Genomic DNA, 19366 nt, shown 5'->3' with positions numbered 1-19366 from the left:
AACACAGGTTAATTACACAGATTCAAGAACTGTCTATTTTTTATGCAAAATAATCCACTTACCATTTTTCATATGAGTCTTAATTCTTAGCCCAATGCAATACTGGCTCCTAGAAGCCTATCAATAACTTCATGTCAAGAGAAAATAGCAATAGGTATATTGAAGCAACCTGCTTGTTATTTCTCAAGTGTCTACCTTTTATGAGTGTTTATTGCTGGAAATTGTGCCAAAATGATTTGAAATAAAAAGGATTAATTATACTAGAAGCTTTTTAATATAAGTGAGTGCACTAGCAATGCAATTAATGCAAATTGTGGTACTATCAGGAGAATAAATGTGAACAACATCACAGGCCATTTCTGTTTGCTGCCAAATAACTTTAGTAATTTACTACATTAAGAATCAATAAAAAAAAATAATGCTTTTCAAATGCATCTCCATCAATCTTCAGGTAACTCCATAGCAAACATTTATAACTTAATCTAAAAACTATATAAAGCATTTTTAGGCCACCTGGATTGTGGAAACTGGACTATCATTTAATTAAATACTGATTTCCATAGCCAGATTCCTCCAGTATATTTAAAAAGCAAGAACATTAAAAATACACAGCAAGATGGATAGTTAATATTCTAATTAGTGTAAAAGCTAAGTTTTGCAACATGCACCTCTCAAACGTACAATTGTTCTTTGTTAAGTTAATCACACTTGAGCCCTGTACTTTTCTGATGGGGAGGGGTATGGTTACGCACACACAGCACAAATGCCCACTTTTCTAGAGTTTTGTTGGCCAAATCAGTCAACGCTTTGAAAACATCCCCTTTTCTAATTAAAACATACTTGAAAAGAAGCTTTACATTAATGATCTTCTGCCTGCCCAAGGGGCACAGTTTAAACATTTTAATGCAATTTGTTTTCAGCCTTAGATCCAGAATGCAGAGATAAGAATGTACATATTATTCCTACTCTCAGTGCTTCTGAAACAGCCACGGATTGCTTGCACATAGATCCATAGTGGATCCATACAGCATAATTCAGGAGAGTCATAGGAAATTTAAAGATGTGAGTCACCATTTCTTTATTTAGAAATGATCTATATAATCTGCAGCTGAATGAGGAGTTACTAAAGTTATGACGAATGCCCCAAAAGGTCCTTCCAACTCAGTTCAGAAGTTCCCATGGCTGCCCCTACCAGCACGGTCACATGATCCCACTTTAAGTGCTCTGCAACCAGCTTGCATTTAAGGCCATTTGCAGCATCCAGCAGTTATGTGACAGCAATTTATGACATTTTTGCCAAAAAACTGACATTTATTTCCAGTTTCAGCAAAAACTGAACATAGCAAATGATGGCTTCGCTTAACAACCACAGCGTTCACTTAATGGCCATGGCAATTACTAAAACAAAGACAACAGTCGCTTAGTGACCTTTGGGGAAAAAAAGCTTTAAAATAAGTTCAGTCATGTCATCATTTGCCTTATGACGGTGGTAACTTAAAACTTTAATTGGTGCGTACCATTACTGGTCTGTATAGGTCAGTGGTGGCGAACCTATGGCACAGGTGCCAGAGGCGGCACTCAGGGCCCTCTCTGTGGGCACGCGCGCTGTCGCCCCAGTCCTAGGCCTTCAGCTGGGTTTTATAAAACCTTTTCGCTTTAGGCCTCCACTGCCATGTGCAAAAAAAAAAAAAAAAGGTTCAATCAGTCAATTTCAACTTCTCGCGGGGAAAAAAAGGTCTTGCAAAGTTGGAATTGATTGAACTTTTTAGTCCCACCCAGTCTGCCGTTACCACCACAGCCACTCCCAGTCAATGGGCCACACCCACCTGGCACTCGACGATGCATAAGTGGATTTGGGGTTGCAGTTTAGGCACTCAGTCTCTAAAAGGTTCGCCATCATTGGTATAGGTTCTATTTGGGATTTTAAAATGCACCCACACAATTCAATCAAGGCATTTTAGGATGGGTGGGGCTCACTACAAGGAAAAGACTTATCTTTGCACAAGACAGCTCCCAACCATTTTCACTGCAATCAGTCTTCAAAATACAAATAGTGCTCGACTTACGACAACAATTGAGCCCCAAATTTCTATTGTTAAGTGAGTTTTGCCTCATTTTATGACCTTTCTTGCCTTGATTATTAAGTGAATCACTGTAGTTCATAAGTTAGTAATCGGGTTGTTAAGTGAATTTGGCTTCCCCGTTGATTTTGCTTGTAGAAAGTCGCAAAAGGAGATCACATGACCCCAACACTGCAACAGTTATAAATATGAATTTATAAATATGAATTTTGATCACACGATCAAAGGGATGCTGCAAAGGTCATAACTGCAAAAAACGTTCATAAGTCACTTTTTTCAGTGCCGTTGTAACTTTCAGTGGTCACTAAATGAACGGTTGTAAGTCGAGCACTACCTGGACTTCCTCTTGATCCATCCTTTTTAGTGACTGAGAGAGCATTTCTGGGAGGAGGTGATGGAGATGGGGAGCCCGATTCTACAACCTTAAGGAGTTGATTGTGAGACAATCTTTTTATTTTGAAAGCTACATCTTATATAAAACAGATCAAAGCTCCCTAATTCCTACGTACTAGGCAAGCTGAAAATATAAAAATGAATGCTATCGTAAGAGAATTCGAAGACACTTTTTGATATAACCAAGACAAAAAGAATATAAAAGAAGAATACTAAGGTCATAATAGAGGAAGCAAAATTATCTACAAAGTTAGAATCTCCTCAGCTACAAAATTTCAAGAGAACAGAGTGTAGCTATGCCAGATATGCCAAGAAAAGCTTTCTAATTTTAGCAAAAGTAGAGTTCTCCTACATAACATTCAGATTAATGAAACTGAGCTTCCTTATTCTGTTTTTAAAAATATTTTTACTAGGTAACAAATATTAAAGTACACACACATTTCACAGCAAACTACTCATATTCCCAAAAGATGAGGCACAAAAAGTTAGAATGTATGCTTTGCTCACGCCAGGTTCACTTCAATCTTTACCATTTTCAAAATAACAAAACCATCAGTTAAGAAATAACGACACCCAAACCCAACTTGCTCTGATCTACCACACTCTAGCAAAAAGAGAACATGCATTTGTTGCCTTACATAAAACAAAAATTACTTGACATGTAAACAAAAAATAAGAATAACCTGATACTTCCATTATGATATATACAGGTAGTCCTCAATTGAAACAGTTTGTTTTGTCACCATTAGAAATTATAATGGCACTGAAAAAAGTAACTTATGACCATTTTTCACACTTACGATGGTTGTAGCATCCCCATGATCACATGATTTAAATTTGGGTGCTTAACTGGTTCTTATTTATGACGTTTGCAGTGTCCTGAGATCATGTGATCACCTTTTGCGACCTTCTGACGAACAAAGTCAATGAGGAACCCAGATTCACTTAACAACTAGGTTACTAATTTAAGTGCAGGGATTCACTTAACAACTATGGCAAGAAAGATCATAAAATGGGGCAAAACTCACTTAAACAAATTTTTCACTTAGCAACTTAAACTTTTGGGCTCAATTATGGTTGTACATCAAAGACTACCTGTATATGGTAGTCCTTGTCTTGCAGCCATTCATTTAGTGACCATTCAAAGTGACAATGGCATGGGAAAAAGTAACTTATGGTGGTTCTCACACTTATGACCATTCAAGCAGGCCCATGGTGACGTGATCAAGATTCAGACACTTGAAAACTGACATGTGTTTATGATGGTTCCACTGAGATCATGTGATCACCATTTGTAACCTTCCCAGCCAGCTTTTAACAAGCAGTCAATGGGGGAAGCCAAACTTGTATAACAATCACGATTTACTTAACAACTGTGGCAAAACAATTGTAAAATGAGATGTAACTTATTTAACAACTACCTTGCTTAGAATGGAAATATTAGGCTCAATTGTGGCCATAAGTCAAGGGCTACCTGCATTATTAGCAACATTAGATAGTCCTCAACTTATGACAATTAAGCCCAAAATTTCTATTGCTAAACGAGACAGTTAAGTAATTTTTGCTCCAGTTTATGATCTTTCTTGCCACAGTTGTTAAGCGAATCACTGTATTTGTTAAATTAGCAACACAGTTGTTAAGTGAAACCGGCTTCCCCACTGACTTTGTCAGAAGGTTGCAAAAGGTGATCACATGGCCCTGCATCACTGCAACCATCATAAATGTGAGTCAGTTGCTAAGCATCTGGATTTTGATCACACGACCATGGGGTTGCTGCAATGGTCATCAGTATGAAAAAGTCATAAGTCACTTTTTTTAATGCAATTTTACTTACAAATTGTTGTAAGGCAAAGATTACCTTAATTGATTGCTTTGAGCTCCTGCTCTCTTTTCACCAAGTTTGCTTCCATTACACTGAAAAATATTCAACACTAATGGTAAAATGGCTCCATAACAATCAAAACAAACTTCAACTACAGTTAATCCTTGACTTATGACCAGAATTGAGATTGGAATTTCAGCTGCAAGTTGAAGCATGTGACTAGATTCAAGTTATGACTACTTTTATGATGCTCGTTAAGTCAACTCCATGATCATTAGCTGAATCCATTCTTCCTCCTGTGTGTGTGTCCATCACAACTCCGAAAGTAGGTCATACATAGCTCTGGGGAAATTTGTTACACTTTTGAATGATCATTGACTAGTCCTAAATTGAGGACTATCTATATTAGCTATTGTGCCATCTCTATTTGCTCAATTTGTTGTCTGCAGCTGAGCAATAATGAGAATCATTGTCCAATACATCTGGAAGAGACCAGGTTGGAGAAGGCTAACATCAAATCCCGCAATTCATTTTACTCTCAGATGAACATCTAAAAGGTGCAAATACCCACAGATGTTATTTTAAAACTTTGGACAGCTCTGTGTTATAGTAGCTGAGAACAGTGCTGTCAGGTGTATTGACAATAACTATATAGTGGTACAGAAGTAGAATTCTAGAATTAATCTCTGCAGAAGAATTCTTACTCATGCAGAATTAGAGAAGTTCTTGAAAGGAAGTTACCAGAATAAATATATACCTCTGTGAAACAAATATTTTTTTTAAGCTGTGCGAAGGTTAGTACCATTAATCTAAACAGGGAAGACAGGTATCAAGCTGAATCAATATCCTCAAATTAGCAAAGTACTCATTTTCAGTAAGAGTTCAAATGCTACAATTTTTTATTTCAGTAAATATTCTGAACTTAATTGGCTTAAATGGACCAAGGTGTTTCCAAAGAAAAAAGAAAAAAAGAAAAAAGATCAGGATGCCATTACCACATACTTTAACTGTTTATTTATTCCCTGTCTAGGCAGCCTGATTTAGGAGCTATAAAATGCAATCAGTACACAAACCAGAAGCTAGAATCATCTGCTAATGGAACTTTTAATTGAGAAGTGACCATTGACATGAGGTAATTCTTTCCATGCAGAATTGCTCACAGAGACCTTTCTGCACTTTATCACAGTAAACAATCGCTAACATATGCATTAAAGAAAATTTAAATACATTATGACCCAATAAATATCACAATCAATCAATAGAATCTTTTCACTCTCAAAGATTTAGTGTTAAAATACCACACTTTTAGCAGTGTTTTAATGCTGGACACATACTTACAAATGCTGATAGTAAGTTTAGTCATTTGTAATGAAAAGATAATTGGTTATATGAAAGAATCTACCATCAAGAAGAGTATTAGTTGAATTTTTTAAAAAAATAAATTTCTATTAGAGTTAATTAAAATGTGTTGCATATTATTGAGTTTTCACCTTTCTGAATATTAGCCAGTTTTGTAACTCAGAAGTGATTTATGTGTATTATACAAAGAGTGCTTTGTGTAAAGCAGGCATTTCTAGTAAATAAGTGAAACAAGATAGTTACATTTTTTAGATTTTTAACATTAAGAGTTTTGAACTTTAAAAAGGTGTCTTTGATGGGAAATTTAGATGAGAGAAAGTTAGCACAGCTTTTACAACTGAAAGACCAAGCTTAGAAGGTTTACCTGCTCAAAATATATTAACATTTCTATTGCCCACTGGGTTTTTCTAGAATGACGCCTCTTATTTGAATTATATTAAAAATCATTGTTTTATTTCCATTATGAAATATTAGTATTAGAATAAGAAGCCTGTTTTTGCCTATTAGGTTCTTAAAAGTTGTAGGGGTCCTAATGCTTTTACAAAAAAATTGGCAAAATAAAGTTAGATATACACAGTAGAAGTAGTCCTTGACTTATGACCACAATTGAACCCAAAATTTCTATTGCTAAGCAAGACAGTTGTTAAGTGAGTTTTCCTCCATTTTACAACATTTATTGCTACTGTTGTGAAGTGAATCACTGCAGCTATTAAGTTAGCAACACAGTTGTTAAATGAATCTAGCTTCCCCACTGACTTTGCCTGTGAGAAGGTCGCAAAAAGTGATTGCATGACCTCAGGACGCTACAATCATCATTAGTACATGCCAGTTCCAAACATCTAAATTTTGATCACATGACCATGGAGATGCTGCAACAGTCGTAAATGTGAAAAACAGTCATAAGTCACTTTTTTCAGTGATGTTGTAGCTTTGAAGGTTATTAATGAACTGTTTTAAGTCGAGGACCACCTGTATGCAGAATCAAGACTGAATGCGATCAAAATATAAGAACAGCATGTCAAACTTGACCCTGGATCAAAATGGGAACCTAATTTTATTAACATCACCATGATTGCTTAAAACATACTTGATAACTGCCCTATGACTATCTAAACATAAAATGTACGTAAATTATTCAATTTTAATATATTCCACTTCCAGTAACACAGTTCTTTCGGTTTATATGAGTGAGAAACTGCTTGAATCTAGCACTTCTTTTATAACATGGGCCACATTCACACAAGGACTTTTATTAACATACTGAATCACCTTAGAAATAGTTTGCAAATGGATGCAATGGAAACATTTTTATAAATGGATGAATAATTATTCAGCTAAAGTCACAATTTGGACAGGGACTGAAAAATAAGGTATGGATTGAACAATAAGAACGTGCCTTATCTTCTTGCTGAATGCCACTTAATAGATGTCTCTGCACTTGGATATAGCTAATTATTAGATAACACCATCATTCTGTCCCCACATAAGCACTGAGCACACACTGCAGAACTTTTCTACCTTCTGAGTGACCAGAAGTTCTTTTCATGTCAAGGTTTAGTGTGTGATTCAGTTTATCTCAATCAGACAAAGTTTTTTGTTTAAAAAGATAGCATCTAGGCAAATGTCCTTGATTCTGCATAAATGTATTTACAGAGTATGGAAGTATGGGCCCCCCTATTTTTCACCTTTCCCAATCACTTATATAAATGTGTGAATGTGCACCTGAAATGGTGCTTAAGTTACACCAATGTAACAAACATGATGGGTTATTTTTATTTGATTTATATAGAGACCCATCTCACACTTAAGTTACACCAATGTAACAAACATGATGAGTTATTTTTATTTGATTTATATAGAGGCCCATCTCACACTTACATGATTCAAACAAATGTAAGCACAAAACAGACAATATAAAAAAAAAGAACACATTAGTTGGAATAAGTGTGCTACAAAATACTTGATATTTTGTCACCAGAGACCAATATGGCTTCTCTCCTGCAAGGTCTACAATATTTTAAAGTGTACACTGCTCATTTGGAGGTTAACAAATTTAATAAATGAATAGAGTAGCCACAACTGTAAAACAGGTACTTTTAAATCAAAATTTTACTGATAAAGGTATAGATTTTTGTAACTATATATTTTTATCTTAGTTATCATTAAAAAGGGTAAAAATACACTTTTTTGCTAAGCTGTAGTGCAGTTATTTCTTTTTCTGATTCACAGATGGTGTTCTCTGTATTGCTTATTGTCATCTTTCATATCCTTGTGTGGATGTATTATATGCACCATTTTGCTGTAAATACAACAGGAATGGAAATATTAAAGTAAATAGAATATTGAGATAATGAGAGTAAGACTGTCCCAAGGTCTCCCAGCTGGGCTTTGTGGCTAAGGAGGGAGAAGAACTCAAGGTCTCTTGGTTTCTACTCTGATGCTTTAACTACTAACAAAATTATTAGACATAAATACAGATTTCAAACATGCTAAACAAGTTGTACAGTTACTCCATCTACAAACTATGCCCATATTTTAATATTTCTCCAGTTATGGCTGTACTTACATCTTTCCCATTTTAACACTTTTCACAGAATCTATGACCTTTTTATCTATTTGTTTCTTGGATAATAACACAGAATTCCAAGTGCTATTAAAAAGCATAATTGCCAGAGAAAAATCAGACCAATGGATATAAATTCTAGCATATAACTCAGTCCTTTAAAAGCTGATTCCTGTTTCTTTTGCATTTCCCTTCTGCTTGCTGCAAAATGTTATGAATCCATTTCAGAGATAAAAATTGTCAGAGAGGTAAAGTACAGCAGATAAACATAAAACTCTATGTATATATTTTGAAACAAAAGGAGAAATATATACAAACCTGCTTGCGTCACTCAGATTATTCTACTAAATCTTGACTAACGCCTGTGTGTGTTTTGGGGAATTCAAGTAATTTATATATTCATGCATTTATTTACCTTTCCAAGCATCCGCCCAAGAAAGTAATAGTGCCGTGCATAAGAACCTCCAACTAGCATTTGTGCAGCAGGATTTGGATAAAGCAGTCCTTCATTAGTGGTCTTAAAAAAACCCTGGTTAGGGTTAAATCCTGATTTAAGTAGTTCGTTCAAAAATTCTCGGAATATTCCACCCCCATCGATACCAGCTTCATCTAGACCATGGGCATTGAGTAAATGAACACGAATCCGCTTTTTCAAATCAGGTTCTGGAGAAATAAAAGAAAGACTATAGAATAAACTATGAATATATTAAACACATCCAAATCCACAAAAAGTTGCATTAAATAGTATTTAAATATCTAAGCCAGTGGTTCTCAACCTATGGGTTGCAACCCCATTTGGGGTCGAACGACCATTTCACGGGGGTCGCCAAACAACGCAGTCCGCCATTTTTTCCGCTTTTCCTTAGCTGTGCTACTCCCTTTTATTCTATTGGCTTTTGAAAGCCAATAGAATAGACTCTCTTGAATAGAGTCTAATTCTATTGGCTTTCAAAAGCCAATAGGAATTGTCCAGGCTGTCTCTGCCCTGCTGAGCCCGCCAAAAGTCCCATTCTGCAAACGGTGCTGCAAGTTGTCTGCAGCAAAGGCGAGCTGTCTGGAAGTTTCCACCCCTCCCTGCTGAGCAACTACTAAAAATGTAAGTAAAAGAGGGCCAGGGGTGGGAGGTGGGAGGCCGACGGGCGCAGGGAGGGTTGCTGGTGCGCGTGGGGCCTGGCGGGTGCCTTACCTCCCTTGGGCTGGGCCAGCTGGTGGCCCAGCCGGTGGTCGGCCTGTGCCGTCTCTGCCGCTTGCCAGCTACGCCTCGGCTGGCGCAGGGGGCGGCACCATGCATGTACAGCGCTCCTGGGCAGGGGAAAGTCCTCGACTTACGACCGGTTGGGTAGTCCTCAACTTACGACCGGTTGAGTAGTCCTCGACTTATGACCGGTTGGGGGTCGCAGCATTAAAAAGGTTGAGAACCACTGATCTAAGCCTACCAACACCATCTGCTCTCAGCAATGCAGAAAACTGCATATTGCTACCATTCCACCCCACTCGTTCCTAGCTGAAATCAAAATATACAATCTAGAAAAATTAAATTCATTCCTGAAATATGTATTTTAAACCATATGGTGTAGATTTTTCTGGAGCTCATAGCGGCCCTTCAAATCTATTGGTTAAAGTTTCAAGAATCCTGACCATTCCTCAGTTCACTGGGACTAATGAAAATTTTAGCCTAAATATCTGATTTCTGTCTAGGCTTTACACTAAGAATTCACATGCAGAGGCTACATCAAAGAAGATGACAAAGCAGCTATTATTTAAGGGCTATTCAAAGGGATCTTGACTTAAATGTATCCTCCTTCTATGTTGGTATGTTTTATATTTAGGCCTTTATTTCTGTTCAAGCATTCCCATATTTTTGTAAGATAACTGCCCTCTGATCTTTTAAAATATGTCTTCAAATGTCTTTTGACACAGAAAAATAACACACATTTTGCTGCAGAGTCATTTCCCTTCCCCCTTGAAAACTAAGCCAATATTCATATCTCGATTTTTCCCCTCAATATATCAGAGTAATTCATTTGTCCATTAGTAAGTTGTTCCAAAATCTAATCTGTTAAATATTAGAAATATTTCCAGGAAATTCTGGTCTCCCATTCACATTAATTGAGAATTTACACCCACAGTATATGCAATATTGTAATGGAATAAGAGAATGACCTTAGAAGATAGAGGAAGAAGAAATTACATCAATCTTGAAAGTTTTAAAGCAAAAATTTCCGGTCCTCTCTTTATATTGCTTGATAAATTACAGCAGATAATTTCTAACTTCCTTTTTTCTGCTGTTTCTCACAAAGCAGTATGAGCATTTCTTCCTCACCCCCACCAAATTTTCCAAGGCCATTTTCACATTCCATTACAAATAATTTATTCTAAAGTTCTAAAGAAAATAGTTCAACTGTTGAAATTATTGTAACATTCATACAACGATTTCCTCTTAATAAATACTATCTTCTTTAAAAGTTGGCTACTAAGAATATGAGCTCTGACCACGGCAGGAAATAATTTCTAATTGTATCTTAAAAGTAGCCCAAAATGTTTAGTTTAAAATTGCTCTTTTACTCAAGATCATAGGAACAGATCCATCGTGTCATTTTTTTTATACAGATATAAATCAATCTGTATTTTAATGCATCCCACGGTTTCCAACAAGCTTTTAATTTCATGACTGACTTTTCTACAGTTTTCACAAATTTTCTAATTACTTTATTTGGGAAAAAAATGATAAATGACATCATATAAAGCAGATAGTGAAAACTATCTTTTAATGAAAAGTAAAAAGCCAGTGAGGTATAGCAGTAAAGCTATGGGACCTAGGAAATTCCTGACTCTGGGAAATTCTAGTCCACAGGTCGGCAACCTGCGGCTCCAGAGCCGCATGCGGCTCTTTGAGCCTTCCCCTGTGGCTCCCAGCCTCCTCTGCCTTTGCAGAGAGAGACAGAGACAGAGAGAGGCAATTGCACTTCCCTGCTTCTCTCTCTCTGTGTGTGTGTGTTTGTGTTTTTGTGTGTGTGTATGTGTAAAAGAGAGCGAACTCACAGTGTTCTCCGAGGAGCTGAAAAGTTTACTGGGCGGAGCTCCTCCCTTTGCTGCGTCTCTGCAGGAAGCAGGAAGGGCAGGAGAGAGCTAGCTAGCCCAGCTAGGCTGACTCAGGAATTCTGGGAGTTGAAGTCCATGAGTCATAAAAGAGACGAGGTTGCCTACCCCTGAGCTTGTTGGACAACAGCTTGAAGCTTGCCAGGTGAGCAGCAGATAGGAGGGGGGGGAGAAAGAGAGAGAGGGAGGGAGGAGGGAGGGAGGAGAGAGAGAGGAGAGAGAGAGAGAGAGAGAGAGAGAGAGAGAGAGAGGGCCCCTTTTGACATCTAAAATGAAGATAACACTGCATATATCCTTTTTTTACCTGTGTGTGTATGTAATTTTATTCTCTTAAAGCATTCTCTTGGTGATCATTGTTTTAATAGTATGGATATTCCCAAGAGTCATATTTTTACTTTTATTTTTAATGTGTATGTATGTATGTACATATGTATGTATGTATGTGTGTGTGTATGTATATATATATATATATGTAGGTCTTTGGTTATTCGGGTTTTCTCCCACGTAAAATTGGAAGTGTCTTGGCGACGTTTCGACGAAGTCTCATTCGTCATCTTCAGGCTGGTGCTTTCAGCTTCGTGCTTCTAGGAGCACGAAGCCGAAAGCACCAGCTTGAAGATGACGAATGAGACTTCGTCGAAACGTCGGCAAGACACTTCCAATTTTACGTGGGAGAAAACCCGAATAACCAAAGACCTACATATAAACACCCGCGAAAACCTCAGAAAACAAACACACACACACACACACACACACACACACACACACACACACACACCTATAATAAAGGTAAAAAAGGATATATGCAGTGTTATCTTCATTTTAGATATCAAAAGGGTTTTGCGGCTCCCGGTGTTTTGTTTTTGGTGGGAAACGAGTCCAAGTGACTCTTTGAGTGTTTTGGGTTGCCTACCCCTGTTATAGTCCATCCCTGTGGAAACACCTAGATTATTTCAGGTTCATCATCATGCTCACTTTGACCAACCCATGTGACAGGGCTGTTGTTGCATGGAAAATATGAGGCTGGAACATTATGCATGTCACCTTGCTCTCCTCTATGAAAAGGTGGGATGTAATAATTCTAATAAATAAATATTTTGTCCGTTCATATATAACAAGCTCCAAAAAGATTAATACACAACATGCTTTTTAATAATCTAAAAGAAAAGTTTTATAATGCTGCTACAAAATAGTTCCATCATTGTAAACTATGATTTTTTTAAAAAAAAAAATCTCAAACACATGGAATGTTTAAAGTTGTATAGCATTTTACAATATATGAATTCATCTTCTAATATCCCCCGATCTAAGTATAAGATTTCCATGCCCCTCAATTATTTTTTTATAGTTCCCAAGATAAATCATTTGATCAATTTATAAATACCGTACCATTTTCAGGAGAAAGTTTGTCGTATGCATCTTCATAAATATAATTTCTTCTGATGGTAACATTGATTCCATCCAGAAATGGGCCTTCTCCTTGTACTTCCTGCTTGTCTGCATAGATCAGTCTTTGAAAGATCTTGTATGGAGTAAGTCATGAAAGGGAAAGTAATTACACTTAAGTATGGATTTTCACTACAAAATAATTCAGCAGCATTTCAATTTCATTATATAGTGGTAAGATTTTGGAAATTTGTGATGGTAAATTTTTTTTTAAAAAAACTACCAATAGTATTTTACATGCCTTCATACAAAATAGCTTGCACATGAACAGAAACGTAAAGTAACAAGACTCTTGCCACTTCTAATACTTCCACACGAACTAAGCAACACATTTCCCCTACACTTATCAATGTCCTTTTCAGTAACAGTGATTTATATCTCTCATGAAACTATTTTCCATTTACTTATAGTATAAGTACATGTTGACAGCAGCACAATTCTTGGAATTCAGTTTGCTAATTAGCTGAAAGCTGTAGCGTTAACAGAAGTTGTTTATGCTGTTAATTTTTAAATGAAAATGATGAGGAAAACCTGGTTTCTATGATAATCACTTATGTCTTCAAAAATCTAAACTACAAAATTTTAAACAATTTATCGGTATAGCATGGATTAAAAAAAAATAGTACAAACTATTCCAGATGGTTTCAATAGATACAAAAACATTCTAATCTCCTCCAACCATGGAACTGAGACGCCTAACTTGTAAAATTTAGACCTCACTAAAAGTTTTGCAGTTGGTCTCTTATGGGCAAAGACATATGTATCCTTTCTTTCACGGAACACATAGCTCAGGACTTAAGAGGTGAGCAAAAATTTGAAATATTTAGAATCTGAAACAATTGCTCCGAATTTGAAATGGACTGACCTGACTACATACAAATAACTTCAAGTTCAGCCAGTAATTTCAGAATGGCAGCACCAGAACAGAAATAAGAACAGACCATTTCAAATTCAAAATAGCAAGAAACATTTCCATTCCAAAATGTTATGTACTCCTTTATCAAGAATATACTTTCAACAATGTTTAAAACTTTGTTAAAAATTACAAGGTTTAAAAAAGATAAAGTACCTTTACTCTTTCTTCAAAAGGAACCACAAAAGGCAGCTCTGTCAATATTGCAAGCTGTCGCTCCTCCGACACAGAAAGAGGGGCTGGATCCAATCCCACTTTTAAATAAATAAAGAGATCAGAATTTAGCTTTATTGTGTAGTACAATATGCTCTTTTCCATTCTTCCTCAACTGGTGAGGACCCTATTACGTACAGCAGGAATGGGCAACCTGGCGTTCTCCATATAGTCTGAATTACAGGTTAGTAATTCAACTTACAACCATTTGTTTAGTGATTGGTCAAAGTTAAAACGCACTGGAAAAAGTGATTTATGACCATTTTTGCAACTATTGCAGCACTCCCATGATGTTACATGATCAAAATTTGAATACTTGGCAACTGGTTCATATTTCTCACAGTTGCAGTATCCTAGGGTCATGTAAACACCTTCTGAGAAGCAAAGTCAATGGGAAAGCCAGATCCACTTAACAACCTCATTCCTAACTTAACAATTGAGTGATTCACTTAACAATTATGAAAGAAAAGTCCTAAAATGGACTTAACAACTGTCTTGCTTAACAACTGCAAGAGAAATTTTAGAATTGTGTTCATAAGCCTAGGATTACCTGTACATATCCCATTTAAAGCCATACTAGTGTAGCCTAAATATTAGAATTCTTTATGCAGTTTAAATAAAATTGGAGAAAAACCTGAAAGCTGCTTAGTTCAACAAGAGAACCAAGTATCACTTTTTATTTATTTATTAGTTAAATATATATGCCAACCAGGTTTCAGAAGTCTATTTGGAGAGTTTTAGCTTATACAGATAAATCTGGCTTTTCTTATTTATTTTACTGTTATTTATGGATTTATACAATTTAGAGGCTGCCCAAAGCCATACAGTTCTGGGCAGTTGACAGCATTTAAATCAGAAAAATATAAAATAAAATCAGAGATCATGTGTATTCAGAAGGAAACCACACAATAGAAAATGACCTTGGGTAAAATACGCAGTGACCATTAGTAAATAGGTGCTCTCAACTTTGGAAAGCAAGAAAGCATGAGGAAGAGGCTAAAAATTGCCTCAGTTTGACTCTCTTTGGTTTAAGAGAGAGGGATGAGGAAATTTGTTTGAGCTTCCAAGATTCTATTAGCATAGTCTTTATAAATAAAGTAGTATTCTAATATTTCTTGTGTATCTGTTTCCTGACCTAGCCTACCCCAAAAGGCCAACAGCCGTTCTCAGAGCCTTCTGAGGAAAAGCCATTAGTGTCTCTGGGGGATACTATTCCAAAGAGCAAGTGCTGCAAAATGGAAGGTAGCTTTCTCTTCCTGTTGTGTCTTTCCTACTACAGGTCGTTTTACAACCACAAGTGGAACCCGAATTTCCACTGCTAAGCAAGGTAGTTGTTAAGTGACTGACACCCAATTTTACAACCTCTTTTGCCATAGTTGTTAAGCAAATCACTGCAGTTGTTAAAGGAATCATGCAGTAATAAAGTGAATCCAGCTTTCCCTATTGACTTTGCTTGTCAGAAGCCGGCTGGGAAGGTTGGAAATGGAGATCACGTGACCATGGGATGCAAGAATTGTTGTGAATAAGGGCCGGTTACCAAAAAGCTTGAATTTTGATCATGTGACAATGGGGATGCTGCAACAATCATAAGTGCAACGATTGGTCGTAAGTCACTTTTTTCAGCATCATTGTAACTTCAAACAGTCACTAAACAAATGATTGTAAGTCAAGGAATATTTATACATCCAGCAAGTTGCTCCCAAAGTTTGGAGACACTGGGGGTGATATAAAATAAAGGAAACGATGGAAGGAAAGTGAAGGAAAACTTAGCAACAAAAGCGTATGTGAGTATAGCTGAAAATGAAATTTCTCAAGACAAGAATGATTTTGAAAATACAGATGTTACACCTCAAAAAAGACATTCAAGGGCTGTGGGAGAATTATAAATATTCTTGAAAGAGTTGTGTATTATTTGATACTACAATAAGATACACTTTTTAATCTATCAAGTTTTGGGAATCAAATTGCAGGAGAACATTGCAAAATAGTCTGGGGTTTTTTTTCCAGAAACAATCTGACATAAGAAAGGCTACTTTTAACCTTCAAGTTAATTTTAATTGGATCAATTCAGAAGAACATCTTCACTGCAAAATAAACCTTACAAGAGTGATAACTTCAGTAAATAGCCATTTTTGGTACTTCAACTTTCCAAGCAATTTATAAATTTTCAGCAAACATTTTCAATTAGTCAAGATAGGTAATTGATTACGCTAAGGGTTAAAAGCATTTTGAAAAGAGAAACTGCATGTACAGCAAAGGTAAGCCACTATCTAACTTCAGCAGTTCAATTATTCTAGCCAATTAGTCAATTTTATCCAGACTGCCCCATCAACAGTTATTTATTTGAAGAGAAATATGGGATTGAGTCATCAATACATAAGACATTTAGAATAAAAGAGCTTGCCATTTAAGTAAATGAGAATACATAAGTAACATGTCATGAGCAAGTCAGTGACTCTTTCACACTAATTGTGTTTAATTCATGAGGAGTCAAGTGGAATTAAACAAATCAAAAGCACACTGTTATGCACCTGTTTTTACACAATCATTGTAACTGCATCCTTTTTCATTCTAAGTTCCTTCATGGGACATTTTTAGAGAAAGATTGGTCTCTTTACTATTATTTAAATAAAAAATAGAAATCCAGGCAATGTGCAATCAAATCTGATACTGAGTACAGTTGTCTCCTGCACAGGTTAGTTTTAATGACAAATCATCTTACCATCCAAAGTTGACTGCAAGGGTCCTATCCTTCCCATTCTCCTCACTCTCCATACATGTCTGGCTGATGGCACATAAAGCTGTGTAACCTAGCAATACATTAAATATCACGATTAAATGTCTTGGGATGAAACCTTAAAAGTAAATTATTAGTATGCATGTTAATTTTTAAGTAATTCCTAGGTTTAGATGTAAAAACAGCTTAAATATGTAAATTTCACATGAAAAAAGCTCTATTCCGTTTTTTTAAATAAAAAGTAACCTCTATATTACCTTATCTGCTCTAATATTTTCTTGTAATGACAGCCAGTGATCTGGTGGGCAAAAATTCCTTCTTGTATCTCTAGATTTCAGCATTTTCACCAAATTAGTGATTACCTAGATGGTTAAAACAGCAGCTATGAAGTATTTTTATGTAGCAAGACAGAAAACAAGAATCAATTATAAACAGAATTAGTATTTGTATCAGGTATTAGGTTTATGTGTATGTGAGAGAGAGAGAGATCAACAATCCAATCTCTTGGATTTTAACATCCCAGATCCCTACCCATCATGGCTGATTCCAGAACACAAAGACAATAAATCCTCCTCTGCATTTTCGTAGCCTTTAGGTCAAAAATCAAATATCTCCCTCAAGTAGCCCAGACACTGGACAAATTTTGTGGGGAAAAAATATCAACTGTTTTAAATAATTAAAGTAATTGGCAGAGTTAAATAATTCATCATCCTCATTTTAGCCGGTCTATCCACTTCAGGATAAAGGTCTCTTCCTCATGTTTCCAATATTATGTTTTTAAAAATAACGGTGAACAAGAATTAAATAGAATCTTAAAATAATCAATCCATTATTAAAATATAACATTGTATTAAGATTATCTATTAAGATGAATGGATTCAGGAATAATTCATTTTGGTGGTGGCTTTAAACTGCAAATATTGTTAAAAATTTGTGATTTTATATGCTTCCTTTCCACAAGCTTTAACATGGCTTCTTCTGCACCTTAGTAAGTAAAAAACAATCCATAAATATCTAACCTTTCATAAACTTCAATAAACATTAACTAAACATTAACTAACATTTTGACTGCACTAATCCCATAAAATAATCATTATATTGGTATGAAGCTTTAAATATTTGAAGGTAATTAATTTAAGAAGAACTGAAAAGTAGTTAAAGATTGAGTGTCTTTCATTTGTGTGTGTGTGATAACTAAGTTTCTACACACATTTTGAACAGGAAAAAATAGATCATTGTGAAAGGGCTCCCTGGCTATTATATAACCAATATGCATTCCTTTTTCATTTGTCTACTTACCCCTACAGATAGGAGATCTCTGACCTTCTCAAAGATCCTTGTTTTTGTTGTAAGTCACATGAATATTATTGAAAGATGAACATTTATTTTGTCACAATACAAGCATTAAAGTTTATATGTTTCATTTGTATCTATTCTTCTATATACACATACTACAGAAATTATTCACGCTATTAAAGAATGTCTTTTGGGACAAACCTTGCACAGCTCATTTTGTTATAAAAATGCATACAAAGAACTACACACACACAGATACACTTGTTAATTTTTGTTTTATATTTGCTAACTCTACAACTGGCTTTTTCCTGTGTACCTTTCATCATTCCACACATGGATTTTTTTTCCCCCAGATTTGACCAATTATACTTACTGTTAATATTCTAAGTAAATATAGCTCATCTTGCGGATTTCAACATTGTAGGCTCGCTGGATGCAACCACACAGCACAAACTGTGTTTATAGCAGGAATTTTGGATTTAAATTCCCAAAATTCCGAGCCATCATGGGCCAGTATGTTTGGAGGACATCAGCTTGGGAAAAATTGGCATAACACCAGAGCACTTCACATTTCTGTAATATGTAAGCATACTGGGTCCATATTCACAGATTGTAAACTTTACTAGATAACAAATGGATACGTAATTAAAATTGCAATCTTTTATTACATCTCCATAGTATCTTGCCCTGCTTTTGTACAATATTCAACACAATCAAAACATTATCAGCTACTCTCATTGCTGCTAATGTCCATAATGTTCATTGCTGATAAGTGAAATGTCTTGTAAAAATCGGACAAAATGGGTGGGATAAAGGCTATTGTAGACTTGTAGAATGAATAAGCATTCCTTAATTAGCCCATCAGGTTAAGTGCAAGCATTAATGGGTCTTTCCTAAAGTCTAGCTTGACATTTTTCTCCAAACATGGCCAAGAAGAAATTCCATTAGCAATATTAATACAAGCTTAGTTGATCATTTTCATTCAATTAACTTCTTTCAATTAAATAGATAGCTTGACAAAAACAGTGATAAAAGACCTAAAGGGACAGCTGATGACTCGAACTGAACATTAGTGTGCAAGAGGTCGCTGGTATTAAACGGACTGTAAATCTAGCATTTAATTTGGAAAATGCATTTCTTCTGCTTCCACTCCTTTAATGAGTAATTTTAGCTGACTGTGAGTGTTTGCTGCAGACATTTCATGGCAAGTCAAGCACTTTCTTAGGAAACAGTTATATCCTGAATTGCTACCGTATTGCCTTTCATGTATATCGCTGGGAGGTTGGAAAAAATTAAACTACATAAACATCTGATGATTATTATAGAAAAGTTTAATTCAAAAATACTCTTGGACTATCTTGGTTGCCATGAACAATGGTACTAGTAGTCAGGAAACAGACACCACAGACACTCCAGGAATCCTACTTTATTACTGTAGGCAATG

At 35.8% G+C, this 19366-nt stretch overlaps 1 protein-coding gene across 3 annotated transcripts in view; it reads right to left on the bottom strand.

Annotated features, from left to right (window-relative positions):
- Positions 1-19366, bottom strand: part of UBE3C (ubiquitin protein ligase E3C) — a 69742-nt gene that overhangs the window by 18701 nt on the left and 31675 nt on the right. For all 3 annotated transcript variants that reach the window (XM_039345678.1, XM_039345676.1, XM_039345677.1), the window contains exons 14-18: positions 16884-16988; positions 16612-16699; positions 13833-13930; positions 12707-12839; positions 8634-8881 (exon numbers count right to left, since the gene is read on the bottom strand). In XM_039345678.1, the coding sequence (XP_039201612.1) occupies positions 8634-8881; positions 12707-12839; positions 13833-13930; positions 16612-16699; positions 16884-16988 (672 nt within the window). The remainder of the gene's footprint in view (positions 1-8633; positions 8882-12706; positions 12840-13832; positions 13931-16611; positions 16700-16883; positions 16989-19366) is intronic.

Source organism: Crotalus tigris, unplaced genomic scaffold (assembly GCF_016545835.1).
Source record: "Crotalus tigris isolate CLP2741 ecotype Arizona unplaced genomic scaffold, ASM1654583v1 scf7180000017969.2108049, whole genome shotgun sequence".
In the NCBI taxonomy this organism is placed as follows: domain Eukaryota; kingdom Metazoa; phylum Chordata; class Lepidosauria; order Squamata; family Viperidae; genus Crotalus; species Crotalus tigris.
Note: the sequence above shows the minus strand (reverse complement) of the source record. Positions and strands in the feature narration are given on the sequence as shown.